Source organism: Pectinophora gossypiella, chromosome 14 (assembly GCF_024362695.1).
Source record: "Pectinophora gossypiella chromosome 14, ilPecGoss1.1, whole genome shotgun sequence".
NCBI classification, from domain to species: Eukaryota; Metazoa; Arthropoda; class Insecta; order Lepidoptera; family Gelechiidae; genus Pectinophora; species Pectinophora gossypiella.
In genome coordinates, this window is record NC_065417.1 from 3,018,544 (window position 1) to 3,035,622 (window position 17,079).

Here is a 17,079-nt window from a genome sequence, read left to right on the forward strand (position 1 = left end):
GGAGGAGCTTGAGATGAAAACTTTTTTTTTGTGGTCACCCATCCTATGACCGGCCTTTGCGAAAGTTGCTTAACTTCAACAATCGCAGACCAAGCGCGTTTACCGCTGCGCCACCGAGCTCCTCCTGTCGAGTTTATGTATATCGAAATAAATTAATAGAAAATTTTAAAGAAAAGAAATACTTATTTGATGTTTTTCTACTGTTCGCGTAATCTACTTTCAATTGTGGATATTTTATGTTTATATTTTATTATGAGCACAACATAAAAAACAGCCTGTATTATACGTCCCACTGCTGGTCTCAGGCCTCCTCTTAATCCACTGCGGGTTGGTGGAGGTGATTGGGCTGGTAACCCGGGACCAACGGCTTAACGTGCCTTCCGAAGCCCCGAATCATCTTATTTTGTCGGATAATCAGGTGATTGAAGCCTACAATGTCCTTACCAAACAAAGGACAGTCTCACAAAGTGATAGCGATAATGTCCCCATCGAGAAAATCGAACCCAGACCTCCAGACCGTGTGAGATCGCTTTAACCACTAGACCATGGGGGCTGTCCGTGGGAAAATTTGTAAAAAGCATTTTGCACTGTATTGTCATTACGTGGTCAACCAAGCTATGTAGTCATTTTGCGATCAAGCGAATTTGCGACGAAGTCAATATAAGGTCTAGGTGATTTGATATCTAGTCGCTTTGCGATGTCTTTAATATCCAGATTGTCTAGGTTGTCATTTACCTAGATAATCTGAGACCAACCCCTATTGTCTCTATACATCGAAAATCGCAATTAGCAACTTTTTTTGCCGTCTTCCAACTAGTACCCTAGTACAGTCATGAGCAATATAATGTACCCACTTTAGGACTCTGTCGCACTAACATATTTGACATTTAGTGAGACTTACAGTTCAATTTGTCAAAAAAGTTTATGTGACATGGTACCAAAGTGTATACATATTAATGCTCGTGACCGTACACGGCTTATCGGCTTTGTACTCTCTTGTGTAAGTTGTTTTTATTACGTGTTTTGATTGTAAGTTATGTGTTATTCCGTGTTTTGTTTTTATGTGTTACTTCTATCGTGTGGGTTGTGAGGTGAATTACCAACCTCATCAATCCTGAAGGAAAAGGCCCCTGACATGGCTCATGTAAGGACTGCTTACTTACATCAGTAAGTAGTAACCGGGACCAACGGTTTAACGTGCCTTCCGAAGCACGGATCATCTTACTTTTTGCACAATCAGGTGATCAGCCTGTAATGTCCTAACCAAACTAGGGATCACAAAGTGATTTTTGTGATATGTCCTCACCGGGATTCGAACCCGGGACCTCCGGATCGTAAGCCCAATGCTCAACCACTGGACTACGGAGGTCGTATGTGTTACTGTGGTGTCCCTTTATAATAAACGTATCTTTCTTTCTTTCTTTCGTGTACGGGAGATCTTATTCAACTATGTATGTATGTGTGAATGCGTTACATTCCATGTTTGTTTGCTCTGTGATGTAACTGCGGTCTGCCTTGACTTTTAACAATTGCGTTTTTGTAATCGCTAACTATAACTTCATAAGTATACTTATAACGACCGATACAAGTGGTCTTCTGTTAAGTAACATTATTGTGAGGGGTCTAATGTTGCCTTGAAATGCGTTTTTTCGTTGCATATTGTTAGGAAAACTTATAGATGCACATAAGCTCGCGACTTTATCCCAATCGGCTACTTGACAATGTTCGGATAAGTATTTAAAAAAATACAAACGCTTATTTTACACCTCTTACATACATAAACAACAACAACAGTGGCTGCAAGTTGTCTTTGATTACTTGTGGCTCTGCCCACCCCATTAGGGATAACGGGCGTGAGTTTATGTGTGTTTCTGTGTTATTGAAAACTGCACTTGAGATAAATTAATGTTGGGAACGACGCTCCTCATTCAAATGTAGTAATATCTAAACTAAATCATACAGCAATATCGCCCTGTGTAAAGGCAACCTAAAGTAATAAATTATCGCAAATTCACGATGGAGTGATAATATTGACATCAACATCTATTGTGCGAAGGCTATTTACGTTTATACGTTTATGAGAGAGTTATGTAATGAAATGGACAATTATAGCTATAAACAATGCGCTTGTAAACATGGTTGATCTGATAAATAGTAACTTGTCTATGATGATGGATTTATTCATGTGAAAGAAATAAAGATATTATTTACTAAATCATATTATTATAAGTGACATTGGTGCTAATTCCTGTAAATACCATCTAATTTTATTTTAAGTTATATCTGTCATTTTCTTATCCGCCGAAAAGGAAAGGAAAGCGTAATCGACAAGCATAAAATTTATGGAACACACGTCAATTTTAAGCACAAATCTAAACCAACCGTCTAAAAATTTTACATCCGTCAATAACCCGACACAGTTAAGTAGACAGCACGTCAAACGGATTGCATACCAGCGACGTACCTTTTGATTCGCCCGGGTTATTCATTCATTTACTCATTCTTCCTAAAATTAAGAGCTGTGAATTATCCGTCCCTTTCCTTTTCGACGGATATGAAAATGACGGATATAACTTATTTATTTATTTATTTAAAAAAGTACAACCACATCACACATATTGAGCTTATTCCATAACTTAACTAGGTATTCTGACTGATATGTGTAACAATAACGGTGTACATAGCACTCACAATGCATAAACTAATTTACAAATTTAACAGCAGCAGAAAGGTAATTAAACTTAATGAAACTAAACTAAATCAAAACATACAAATAAACTTTGGTGGCAGACTTAAAATATTAACTCAAAAAGTGTCGAATAATTTTAGACCTGAAACTGTGTAACTTGTCATGAAATATGTCCACATCAATTCCAGCATTAATATTATTATACTCCTTAAGCATCCTGACAGTTGGTAACCTACGGGCGTGTAAAATAACCTACTAATTTTATTTAATTATAACTTAAAATAAAATTAGGCGATGTCTGCAGGAATCGGGGCCATTGTTATGATATGCGACGGATTGGTAACCAGCCAGCTAGCTGGTAGTGGTCTAACCGAAAGCACGGTGAAGCGTCGGTACTCAGTTCATTTTGCGATGGATATACCTCTGAGTACCCCAATTCGTCGACTACCTTTTCCAGCGAATAGGAAAATAAATTCCGAAGCGCTGCCTACCCCAACGAGAAATAAGCTTGTTATGTATGTGTAATATTGTATACTTACAATATTACAACAAGTACTCTTCCAACGGGAAATTCAAAACTCTAGTCGTTATCCCTTAAGGGGTGGGCAGAGCCACATGTAAACAGAAAAGCACTTGCAGAAGGCTCGGTTACGCTTGGTGGACTGTTACAGTCATGAGCAATATAATGTACCCACTTTAGGACTCTGTCGCACTAACATATTTGACATTTAGTGAGACTTACAGTTCAATTTGTCAAAAAAGTTAATGTGACATGGTACCAAAGTGTATACATATTAATGCTCGTGACCGTACGACTCGCCGCTGCTGAGCTGCTGGGTGCGATTGCACGCTGTTACCTACATAGCTGCCCGCGGCTTCGGCGATTCGGGCCGGCCTCATGTAGCTTATTGTTATGTTGTCGTCTTTCGAATCTGTTACTAATACTAGGTTAAGCTTTTTGTTACTAACAAAATATGGACTAGTTTCCGAAATAAATATTTTGAATTGAATTTGGAATTGCCCAATTGGGAATATGGTCGCCAGCTTGTTCTGTGGAGAACCGTATAGGTACTACTGATGGTTCCTAGAATAACCGCCAAGTAATTTAATTCTTGTAACTTTAACAAATTACATGGTGTCTTTACATTCTTCATCAAATTATATGGAATTAAATGATTACAACCCATTTCGAAAGTTCGAGAATTCTCCAAGACAATGTTAAACGACGTATTAATAACATTAACTGACTGCGACGTAAATGTCAAAGTCAAAAGGAAGTAAGCGGAGTCCTTTCTTTTCCTCATTCTTTTGTATATCTTTTTTTATTGACACAACATAAGCTCACGGCTATATTCCAATTCAGGGTAGTCAGAGGTACATCCATCGCAGGATGAACTACGGGTGGTATTAATAAACTAATCTCAGCTGAGACTGCCCTCAAGATCATGCTCAAGTATCTGTTTTTATATAAGAACTGTCATATTGACATCATCTCGAGAGCAGTCTCAAAGCTGAGATTAGTTTATTAATACCACCCTTAGTATCCACACCTCACCGAGCTTTCTGATAAACCAATGTTTTTTGGAATTTTTGGAATTGACCATTTAAAAAAATGACTATTTTGGGGGAAATGGATCTAGCCAGTTTTCCTCGCCATATGGTGAACGCCACCTGAGGGGAAATCCACAATTGTCCGTCAAAAAAGAAAAGTTCAATTCAATTCAATTCTCAATTATTTATTGCATTCCATGTAGTATAACGCGGTGTTACGTAGGCATAGAAACTATAACATGGAACCTGTAGGGCACAGCAACGTTGAAGGGAAGAGAGGTAGTGTGTATTAAAATTAAAACTTATCATTTAAAAATTCATCTACAGTATAATAGCTCTTAGATAGCTCATTTCGTTTCTTTAGATTGAGAATTTTTGGTTTTTTCGCCTTCTCCTTTAATTACCCTTTTTCGCCTTAAGGCAAAATCAGTAGAAGTCTTGACTTTCAACGTAAATTAAAGAATAATACTACGTATAGAACGGTAACTCTCCGCCCCGCACCAATTCATATCGGGCGCTACCTCACCCCCTCTGGGTCTTCTAAATTGCCGTAAGCCGCTAAGGAGTAAGGGAGAGAGCGCGCCGAATGTCTGTCTCGCTCACACTTACTGTTAAGCGGCACACAGTAAGAACAAGATTTTTGTACGAAGTGTCCCGGCTAATGTTACCATCACCAATCATGGCCTTTTCACACCATGCCCTATAAGTCGCCATGTTCGACCTTTATGGAGGCAGCATCTTAGATGTTAATTATGTCTAATATATCATATTAGAAAGGCCGTGCAAATGCCAGGCAAGTGTGAATTATGTCTGTACCTACTATGACGGATATCTATTGCAAACTTGTATTAGGTATGCTCGTAAGCTGCATCGTCCCTGTAGCTCAGCTGCTGGTCAGGTTGGAAGATAAAGACGTTCGTATTTAGTTTTTTTTTTTTGTAATAATAATAGAACACACATGACAAGAAGACAAAATATAAACAGATCACTTTTTTATAACGTAAACGCCTTTGAAAAATCACATTCGACTGTGATGTGTGTTAAAATCATTGATATCACTTGGTATCCAGGATCTGTGCCCGGTTAAGCACGCGGCGAGGCGCCCGCCCCCTTGTAGCGACACATTTCATTACATTTTACAATGTCAGCATTCTTGGTAGCAAGCGACGGCAACGTGGCCCTGTGGCTGGCAGTCTCTCCCGTTCCGTCACCAGGCTAGGCACACTGCCTGTATTTAATATAACCGCGTGTTATTTCCCGGTGTTCCTCATAATTTATAATTAGCATTGACAGGTTAAAACCACTACTACACTACTACTATTACTTGGGACTTAAACGTAGCTGGCGGGGGAGGAACTTTGGTGGTAGGGCTGGCAGACGAAGACCTAGAAGGACGTACATTGACCAAATTGGAGATGTCCTTAGAAAAGGTTCAGTACGATCTACTCTGACCCGGCTGAACGATTAACGAATGTGGGGGAAGCAGAGAAGTTTGTCAGTATCGCAAATAGAATTCCATAGACTCTGCTTACCCCGGTGGGAGATAGGCGTGGTGGTATGTTACGATATTTTTCTTCTTATCGTGTCGATGGCAAACTAAATAGTATCGGCCCAAAACATGGCAACAAGTATGGCGCTATCTGCAGCACTCATCAGATCCTCCTGCGTGCAGTTCGGGCACGCAGGACACGATATTTAAATTGTGAAAAACTTATTTGGGAACATAAAGTCTCATAAAAACAGAATAAGTACCGTGGATATTTGGAAATTGTTGTCATCACGCCACTGGAGGTCAGGATTTGAATATAATGGGTTCAAATAGACAAGGCTGTGGGAATTGAGGTCGAAAGAACATTGACACAGATTGCTTGTTGCTTATTCTCTTATTTATTAGTTTTATGCTTGGTTATTCATTGGTCTACGCCATTATCAGTGATGTGGCCATTTTAGGAACGTTCCTGGCAGTAAAAACCCGTAATACTTAGTAAAAAGATCTGAAAAAAATCTCTTTTGAATCGCGTAAACTGCGCGTCATTTGCGCGTTTAAAATACGCCGTGTGCTATGGGCATTACCTGAATAGATTTTTAAAAAGAAACGGTTTTGTTACCTATCTCTGATTACCCCAATTGGTATAGTTGTGACCTTATGTTATGTTTACAATAGTCTAAAACTCACCTTACTCTTGCAGTGGCACGGGGGCCTAACCTGCGAGGCGGCAGCTGCGTCTTCATCGATGGGCGGCGCCGGCGCACCTCTCCTACCGGACTCGGAGCTCATCAAACTGTGCCCCATGTGCCGCGTGCCCATCGAGAAGGACGAAGGATGCGCTCAGATGATGTGCAAGCGCTGCAAACACGTCTTCTGCTGGTATTGCCTCGCGTCGCTTGATGTGAGTGCACCTTTATGTTCAGTTTTTTTTTTAAAGTAAGGTGCTCTGCTAGATGTCTTCTTGATGGCTACTGTGAAAGAATATTACAGTGTGAATGGGACGCTGACTGCTGGTAGAAAATGTTATAGGTTCGAACACGAAGGTCAAAAAAGTTTTTAAAAGTTACGAAGGTCTGATTATCAAGGTTTTGGATCAGAAAGATGTTTTGCTAAAATTCACAATGAGTAAAATTGAGACATGCTACAACTTTTTTTCTGTCTTATGTTTCGCTTAGTTTATGAGGGTTACGAATATCCCTGTGCCGAAACAATGTTTATTCTGATTCTTTTTTCTCTAATAAGTATCTTGTGATCCCTGTCGGATTTTACGACATGCCCGAGATGACAGGCAGCTGAACGTGTTTTATATTTTTTATTTTATTGACCCATTCCAGCGTAGGAATACCATCAGGAACCACCTTTTACCCACCATCGTTAGTGACACCGTAATGAAATCTTTGAGAAATGGCTCAGACCATGATTCCACTTGATATCAACTCAGAATCATGATCCGAATCATCTCCCTCAGTATTCGGTACGGTTTCATTAACACCCATATGTACTTATACGGAGTGTAAGTGACATCGTAACGAATACTGAGAGGGATGATTCAGCTCATTATTCTGACTTCAGACCACGATTCTGAGTTATATTCAAGTGGAATTTTCCATCGCAAAAGAATAGAAAATATTTAAAAAAAAGTAAAAAAATAATCATGACTTTAGCGACGGAAAATTCCACTTGAATATAACTCAGAATCGTGGTCTGAATCATATCCCTCAGTATTCGTTACAATGTCACTAAGACCCGTGTATTAGCCTTAATACCCTTGAACAAAAAAATAATAAAATTTAAGATGAATTATGTACGTATATGTAATAGTACGAAATACATATATCAAATAGACAAAACATGGGTCCTTTGTATTTCCACGTCAAATATTGACAATCTTGACACATAGGTCGACCCCATGTTATACGAGACAGACACGTAACATACAATAACATTTTCATCTCTTAACAGGTAGACAGATGTGATTGATTACTCAGCAATTTTTTTCAAGTCAACTTTTGGGTTCTTTATTTAAAAAAAGGTTATAATAAGATTAGTCAGTAAGTGAGTAGTCGTTACATGAGCCATGTCAGGGGCCTTTGGCGGCTCAATAATAACCTTGACACCAGGGTTGATGAGGCTGGTAATCCACTTCATAACCCACACGATAGAAGAAGATAAGATTAGTGATTATCTAGAAGATATGAATGCATGGGATTAGCTGTCTGGGATCTGATATTAGGCAACCAATTACTTAATTGTATAACAGTATTTTTTTTAAAGTACGTCTATAGTCTTGTGCCGAAGTTTTCCTTGCAGCTTCTTTTCCCCGGCTATACATATTGTGAGAAGCTTCAATAGTTTTAGGCGGATGAGACGTTCGTTATGTAAAAAATGACGATTCAAAGTATTACCTACTGAATACTCGTAAAGATATTTTTCAATTTGAATTTGAGAAGGAAAATCGGTCTTATAAATTCGGCATAGTCTACCATACTACCATAAAATATGGGTGTTGTGGGAACATTAATAAGTATATTTTAGAGAGTTTACACGCCTGTATCCCCGAAGGTCACGGGTTCGATTCCCGATGGGGACTTATCACAAAAAATATTGTGGGGTCCCTAGTTTGGTAAGGTTAGGTTAGTGACTGATCACCAGATTGTCCGAAAGTAAGATTGTAGTTGGTCCCGGTTACTACTTACTGATGTAAGTAAGTAGTCGTTACGTGAGCCATGTCAGGGGCCTTTGGCTCAATAGTAACCCTGACACCAGGGTTGATGAGGTTGGTACTCCACCTCACAATCCACACGATAGAAGAAAAGAGATGTCAGTATTAAATTAACATCATCCTCTTGCCTTTTTGGGGTCGGCACAACATGTATTCCTCTTCCATTTATTTCTGTCAGTCGTCATTTCAGTACTCACACCTTTCACACACATATCCTTCAGTATTAAAATACCGACTAAAATCACTCACCTTGATGAGTCGAATTTCGCATACTCTCGATTTCACCCCGCGATACGATCAAGTATATACGTACTTCATTTATCAATGTAGATGTCAGTGTGCGCGGGCGCATAGAAATGAAAGTGGTCGCCCAACTCCTTGCCGAGCAGTTGCTTGTGAAAGTTATCTATGGAGTATTTCGGGTTTTGGTGTGTCGGTGTGTGCGACATAATAATGGTCGACACACACATACTTGCTTATAAGGACACAGTTAGGGCACAGATCGGACACTTCATACGAAAATCCCGTGCCGTAAATGGTCGGCAGCGAGTGGGCGGAAATAAAAAAGAAACTAAATGAATATCACTTATACTAAATTAATAAAAAAAACTAAATTAATACAAAGGAAAATACATAAATAAAAATAACTTAAAATCAACGACCGTTCTTGGAAAGCAAAAATTTAAGAGAAAAAAACAAAAAACAATCACACCATATAAAAGAATAAAACATAGATATTCTTATAAACTAAGGAGACTGTATACAATTTATAAAAAAGTATAAAATCTATATAAAAATGTCCGTCGGTCGTTTATACACGTCTTTTCTCCCACAACGCCCTAAACTAAACTGGCGGTCAACTACCCAGCAGTCTGATGGCGGGAAGCTTGCTGACACCAAACTGTCTGCTAATATCAATGTTTGAAGCCCATATCTGAATGATATTTTATTAGTCGGGTAGTGGCGGAGATGGGAGCCATTGGTACGGCAATGCAGGATGGAAGAGGCGAGTCACAGGCGACTGTAACCTGGAACCTGACAGAAGGCTGCAGTAACTGTCAGTATTATTCAGAGTCGGAGGGTAGGAGTCCTAAATGCGGCTTTGATATAGACTACTCTGGGCGCCATCCGACTCGCGTCAGAGTAATGCGGGCCGGAAGGCAACAGGGAAGCCACTGCCCTATTTTTCCCTAAAAAGTAGCATGGAGAATGCTATACTTAGTGGTAGGGGAGGAGAGTCGTGTAAGTGGGCCTTTAACCGGTGCGTGGGAATGAGACAGAGATACTGCCCGCGCTCCCTTACCTACTTACTCCTTAACATCTTAATTAGACTAAAGCAGCGTAAATTAAGCACGCTCCAACTTCAAATCAAATCAAATATATATACTTTAATGCATAGAACCAACCAACTTCGTATTTGGTGCGGGGCGGAATGTCTCTTCTATAAGGAGTTTTATTGTTTATTCTATGGTTAGGGCAAGTGGTTACTTAAGGGCACTGATCGTACGGAGTAGGCAGGACAAGAAGTAAACAGAAGACACTTTTGATGACTAGATGCGTGATGAACTGTATGGCCATAAAGCCAAAACTAGCCCTACGGAAAAAAAACATACATAAACGGCCTACGTATATATATGTCCCACTGCTGGGCCCAGGCCTCCCCTCAGTCGGAGGTGGTATGAACCATACTCTACCACGCTGCTCTGCTGCGAGTTGGTAGAGGTGTTTTTACGGCTAACACCCGGAATCCTCTTAATTTTTCGGACAATCAGGTGATTACAACCTGCATTTTTTTAAATTCAATTATAAAATCCATTACCTGACCACGCCTTGTGCATTCACGAGTAAGCAGTTTAATTTTATTAAATTGTCACTTGTCATCTCGTGAAATATTTGTCTACACGGAATCACCATCGCACCTTGGTATTGTTAAATTATTCTGTTACCATATAGAGGTAATTGTTTCACTGTATCCGTTTATACCACCTTTTATATCAAGGGTCAATGACCTTGATGAACCTTTCTCTTCCACCTTCGAAGTTAACCTTTGGTTGGAAATAAGTCGATGAGTAATAGTGAGTACAGTCATGAGCAATATAATGTACCCACTTTAGGACTCTGTCGCACTAACATATTTGACATTTAGTGAGACTTACAGTTCAATTTGTCAAAAAAGTTAATACGACATGGTACCAAAGTGTATACATATTAATGCTCGTGATCGTACACGTTGTGACAAATTTGGAGGATACCTAATGACTCCAGAGCGCCTAAACTCACCTCTAAGCAAATACTACACTACATGACAGGGTAGGGCTTAGAAGTGAACTAGGTTTAAAAAAAAATAGTGATCGGCACATTGTATTAACAATTCCGGGTATTAACCCGGAATAAAAATAAACTTGCTTTACATGTCAATCGACTGCATAAGATCACTGTAAAAGGGAGTAATTTACAATAAGATTTCCATTGACGTTCAGAATTTGCCTTTGAACAGTTTTAAGACAGTAATTAAACAAAAACTTCGTTAAAAGGTTATTAGTAATTATTTAGAAGATCATTTGAAGAGGTACATTGACCAAATTGGAGATGTCCTTAAAGGTCATTTACCGTTTGAAACGATTGATGAATGTGGAGGAATAAAGAGAAGTATGTCAGGATCGAAGCTAATGGAATTCCATAGTCTCTGCTTACCTCGGTGGGAACCAGGCGTGAATTTATGTATGTATTATGAACTGTCTGGAAACTGATATTAGCAGTCAAATTACTAAATTGTATAACAATATTTTATGTTTCTTTTTTCTACTTTCAGGACGACTTTCTACTGAGACACTACGACAAAGGGCCGTGCAAGAACAAACTGGGACACTCGCGCGCATCGGTGCTATGGCATCGCGCACAGGTAAACACAAATGAAACTAAATAATGAATGATGCGAGTTGTATGAATGAGCAGAGATCGGTGAATCTAGTGATGATTACTACGTCATCAGAAGTGGCATCCTTTAATAAGTCCGGTTTTTTCACATGATAACGGGATAACTCTTGGGTGATGATGATGATGGTTTATCTTCCAGGTGGTAGGCATCTTCGCAGGCTTCGGTCTGTTACTCCTGGTGGCCAGCCCTCTGTTGCTGCTCGCCGCGCCGTGCATCGTCTGCTGCAAGTGCAGGTTGGTTACCCACATAGTACAGACTGTTCATGTACATCTGGTAGTTGTTGACTGGAAGAGATTGCTTTAAAGGGAACTGGAAGAGAGAGATTTAAAAAACGTCTAAAAAATTGGCTAGTTGATAAGGAATTTTATGACTTGAATGAATATTTTCAACAATAATGATATTTCAAATTGACAAATGTTTATAATGTAACTAATTATTAGGTACTTACTTAATTCCTTGATGCTTAATACTGACATTATTTGTAATATTGTACGTCCGACATGGACATACTGTTGAGACAATTTTATAATGTTTGACACCTGCGTGTATGTACCTACACAGCTTCTCAATAAATATTTCTTGTTTGTTGTTATTAAAATATCTTTCTCCATTTTACAGACTATGCAACCCTAGTACGAAAAACCTTGAGGAAGTGGACGAGATTGAGAGCATCTACCCTGATAGAGAAGACGACGGCGATGACTCACGGTCACGCTACCTCGCCGACTGACGCCCCCGGTACTGAATACCGGTACCGAACTCTACCGGTACCGATTCATACCGGTACTGAATACTACCGGTACCCAAGACATTGCAGGCTACCAGTACTAAATGTTAGACGGTAAATAGTAATACCGGTACCAAACTATACCGGTATCAACTAGCGTACCGGTACTCAATGTTAGATACGTCTTACCGGTAATAAATATGTTATTGGCACAGCGCGTCTAATATAAGTCGATAGAAAATATATGGGAGCATATGTGTGTGCGCATTGCCATTATTTAATCAACGTGTTGTAGATGTACTATCGGTCAAATGAGACGGTTACCGGTACTGGGGACTTGCGGTGCTGTAATGCAAAATGTCCTGGTAATAAACTTTTTGAATTACGAAATATTACATTTTCACTTAATATTGTAACCAACTTATTACAAATACAGAAAAAAAAAAACAAATATTATTATAGCATTTAGTTTACCGGTACTGAACTTACAACAATACTATGAGTCGGTATTACCGGTAACGCAAATACCGGTAGAAAATACTGTCACATTGTAAAATGCTAGTAATAAATATGTCACGATACTAGATGTTACCGGTAGTACTGTATTAAATACCGGTACAAAATGGCCGACAAGTGTGTACGGTCACGAGCATTAATATGTATGTATACACTTTGGTACCATGTCACATTAACTTTTTTGACAAATTGAACTGTAAGTCTCACTAAATGTCAAATATGTTAGTGCGACAGAATCCTAAAGTGGGTACATTATACTGCTCATGACTGTACTATACTTGGTAGGGTCTAGATGCATGGAAAAAGAAGTCGGACGTCTTTTAAAATGTACAAGAAAATAACACAATTGACAAAATAGTTACAACTATTGCGTACGTTAATGCTTAAGACCTTAATGATATATGACTAGGAAAAGACCAAATAATGCCAAAATACCAACAAAGATCTTGAAATGGCATTTAATTATTGAAGCTGTACGATGAATCGATCATATTTATTTGCTAAGCACACCACGGAAGGCGAATCGCTGTAGAATAATATAAAGCTCATTTATTTAAAAAAAAAATGGCCAAAATGTATCGGTCTTAAAATGGAAGGATTATGTGCGAGAATTGTCGATATTTAGACTTAGACCAACTTATAGAAACAGAATCGGCTTTAAGCATGGGGGGGGGGGGGGTTATAAAGGCCGCGGGTCTGTAACTTTAGCTCGAATGTCAGTAGTTCGATGAATGCTTATTCGACTGAAATATTTTTCGAATTATGTTTTTAACGAACGATCATTCTTCCGAGTCAACTTTGTATCGAACCCATCCTTTACCGACGAACGGTTGACCGAAGCATTCATCGAACAACTCACATTTCGAATTTCCCGTTGTTTCCAGTTGACCCAAAGGCCGCATGGAATCAATCCATCTTGACATATGTATAAAATTAAGTGTGCAATGTCAACTAATGTCAAATAGCAACTTTGCTTTTTTTAAATTAATTCCTAGAATGTGACCCTTTTAAACCCCCCAGGTTACACTTTATTAGGGGATAAGAACCTATTTGTGTATAATTGTTTAAGGTTGATTTTAATTTGTCGATTGGTCTGGGAATGGTCTAACTTGGTACTTGCTCTGGAAAACGTCAAAGTCATCAGTAACTCAAATATTTGAACGTTGGCAATATTTAGTACTAGTTTACAGACCGGGACTCGCGTGGATTTCGGTAACTGCTTCGGATGCCATACGGTATGTTTATTCCACTCCGAAATAATATAAAAATAATCTATTATAGGTATGCCTTTTCTCAAGGCAGGAAAGTAATCTATCTCTGTACCAAATTTCAAGTTATATCCGTCATTTTCATATCCGTCGAAAAGGAAAGGGACGGATGATTCACAGCTCTTAATTTTAGGAAGAACGAGTAAATGAATGTGTCGGGTTATTGACTGATGTAAAATTTTTAGACGGTTGGTTTAGATTTGTGCTTAAAATTGACGCACCAATGGTGCTAATTCCTGTAAATACCATCTAATTTTATTTTAGGTTATATCTGTCATTTTCTTATCCGCCGAAAAGGAAAGGGACGGGTAATCGACAAGCATAAAATTTATGGAACACACGTCAATTTTAAGCACAAATCTAAAACAACCGTCTAAAAATTCGCCCGGGTTATTCATTTATTTACGCATTCTTCCTAAAATTAAGAGCTGTCAATCATCCGTCCCTTTCCTTTTCGGCGGATAAGAAAATGACAGGTATAACTTAAAGTAAAATTAAGAGATGTCTGCAGGAATCGGGGCCATTAACCGCGTAAACTTAAAACAATGTTTAAATACCTACTGCCAAAAATCATTTGACAAATAACTTTTTTAAAAGCTCGAATATTCTGAGTTATTGTACACTTTTATGACTAAAGTGGCCAAAATATGACGGACAGGTTATATAAAGAACCTACGAGTTTGAAACTGCCCGAAGTTGGTAATATTTTATGTAATTACTACTAAAATGCGGTTTATAAGTTTGATCACTGAAAGGCTTAGAAAGGTGACTTGATCGAGACAGCATTTATTTTTAGATCTACGCGTATTAATTATATCTTTATCAATGAAAATAAATCAAGACATTTGTACAAAGATGACGTGGAATAACGAGCATAAATATATTGTTTTTTTTATTACATGAAATAAAGTTATGGCGACAGTATGGGAAACTCAACCTGTTTTAACATTCATTGATGTTTAAAATTCTCATTTAAGATAAATGTCTTATATAAAAACATCAATTTATGTTGAATTAGGTAACCAAGTTGCGAGATTAATTTTGTTTACGTCCGTAACAGGTAAATGTATGTTTCTTATTTGAAAGAATAAAAGGATATAATTATCATGGAATGTATAATTTATGTTTGCAAAACAAAAATGGGAATGTGAAATAGTGCTGCCCGATAATGGACTGGTCGATTAATAATCGATTATTTTCTTAGCCCGTTTATAATCTAAATATCGATTAATCTATAATCGATTATTCGGCAACACTAATGTAAAAATAAAATGTATAGAAGGCGATGCTAAATGTTAAAAGTGTTAAATGTCAATAAAAATGTAAATATCATAAACTGTTTACTTAAAAATAGGTTATTTATGAAACGGAAAGATTTATTTTTATTTTATGTCTGTTTTTTTAAGTGTAAGAACAAAACTAGTTTTGCGTTGTGATGTTAAATTATGCGTATGAATTCTGTTGAGGACTGAAAATTGATGTGAGACTGACAAGCGACTTGTAGCGCGGGCTGTGTGCCAACGTTGCTAAGGGCTAGTGCATATTATGAGTTACATTTTGACTACATATAGAAAAGTTTTCACACAACATAACATTAGCTAGCGACTGTATACCCAACGGGGCTAGACATTTGAATTAAAAAACTTTGTTTCTTTTTAAAGCAATGGGTTAAATTATTCACGACCTCTACTTTTCTGATAATAAATCTTTTACTATGGTAAATTAATAGTTTTGTAGATTCTGAACTTAATAAAGCGTAATCATACTTACTTACTCTATTTATATAGTTATTACTGCGTCATAATGTGTACTAGCTCTTACACTAATGTGTTTGCTGTAAAATTATGCGTATCGTTGGTTGTATCGACAACGGACTGGAGTGGAAAGTCATGAGCAATATCATGTACCCACTTAAGAACCCTGTCGCATTATCATATCTGACATTTAATGAGACTCACAGTTTAATTTGTCAAAAAAGTTAATGTGACATGGTTTCAAAGTGTATACATATTAGTACTCGTGACCGGACAACAAGGAACCGCTCTATCGATAAATAATATAGACTATCGATAGTTCAAAACTATCGATGTTATTGATAGTATTGCTTCAGACTATGAAGGGCTTTGCAGGCTACGTTCTCCAAAATATAGATCGCGCTGTACAGATTTGTCTTCGTTTAACCTTCCAATTTCATGGATAACAGACATATGCATCTTTATCTTCGTTTTTGGCTATAAATGATGACCCTTGCTATTACAAGGCACAACACATTTTCCATCATTATTATTTTGTTTGATTACTCTGTAACCTGGAACCAGACAGAGGGCAGCAGTAACTGTCAGTACTATTCAGAGGCGGAGGACAGGAGTCCTAGTACGGCTTTGAAATAGACTTATCTCGGCGCCATTCCACTCGCGTCAGAGTACTGTGGGGCGAAAGGCAAGAGGGAAACCACTGCCCTATTTTTCCCTAAAAAGTAGCATGGAGAATGCTACACCGACATGAGCGTGGCTCTTAAATTAGTGATGTGATGATTATTCTGATCAAATAAAGAGAAGCAATATAGGTAGCGACTTAATGTGATCCAAACATCAAGCAACAATTATTTCTATATAATAGCATTGCCTTTATATTATATTTTTAAATAATTATGTACCCGAGCAGTGAGAGAATAGATTATCACGTTAATATAATTTGGTACATACAACGCCATCTGTATTGTTCTTGGTGAACGCAGGTTCCTGGGAAGTCCTTCATTGCAAGGTATCGATACTATCGATATTATAGATAATTATCGATAGTAGGGCAACGCTAGCTTGAACTAACGCTTTATTAGTAACAGGCTTGTATTCAAACAAATAGCTACTACATAAGTTAGTCATTGGTACTAATGAATGACTCTCCAATCGACGTTCCCCAAACACACGATAGATGGCGTTGTTCACTTTTAACGTGATAATTACCTGTTTTCTCATTGCTGAGGTACTAAAAAAATAAAAAAATAATTAAAAAACTTTTTTTTTTAATTTGGTAATTATTGAAAAATGAAATGTAATGGCAGAAGCATAAATAAAAATGATTGTTCCTTGATATTTGGATCACATTATGTATAGAATGATGTTGCTACCTATATTGCTTCTCTTTATTTTGATCAGAATAACAATGAGTGGAAGTTGTAA

At 37.9% G+C, this 17,079-nt stretch overlaps 1 protein-coding gene across 2 annotated transcripts in view; it reads left to right on the forward strand.

Annotated features, from left to right (window-relative positions):
* LOC126372461 (E3 ubiquitin-protein ligase RNF144A) overlaps window positions 1-13,878 on the forward strand; it is a 165,872-nt gene extending 151,994 nt beyond the window's left edge. For both annotated transcript variants that reach the window (XM_050018232.1, XM_050018233.1), the window contains 4 exons: window positions 6,430-6,630; window positions 11,264-11,353; window positions 11,528-11,622; window positions 12,008-13,878. In XM_050018232.1, coding sequence (XP_049874189.1) covers window positions 6,430-6,630; window positions 11,264-11,353; window positions 11,528-11,622; window positions 12,008-12,119 — 498 coding nt within the window. In that variant the 3' untranslated portion in view covers window positions 12,120-13,878. The remainder of the gene's footprint in view (window positions 1-6,429; window positions 6,631-11,263; window positions 11,354-11,527; window positions 11,623-12,007) is intronic.
* Window positions 13,879-17,079: the final 3,201 nt, after the last annotated feature.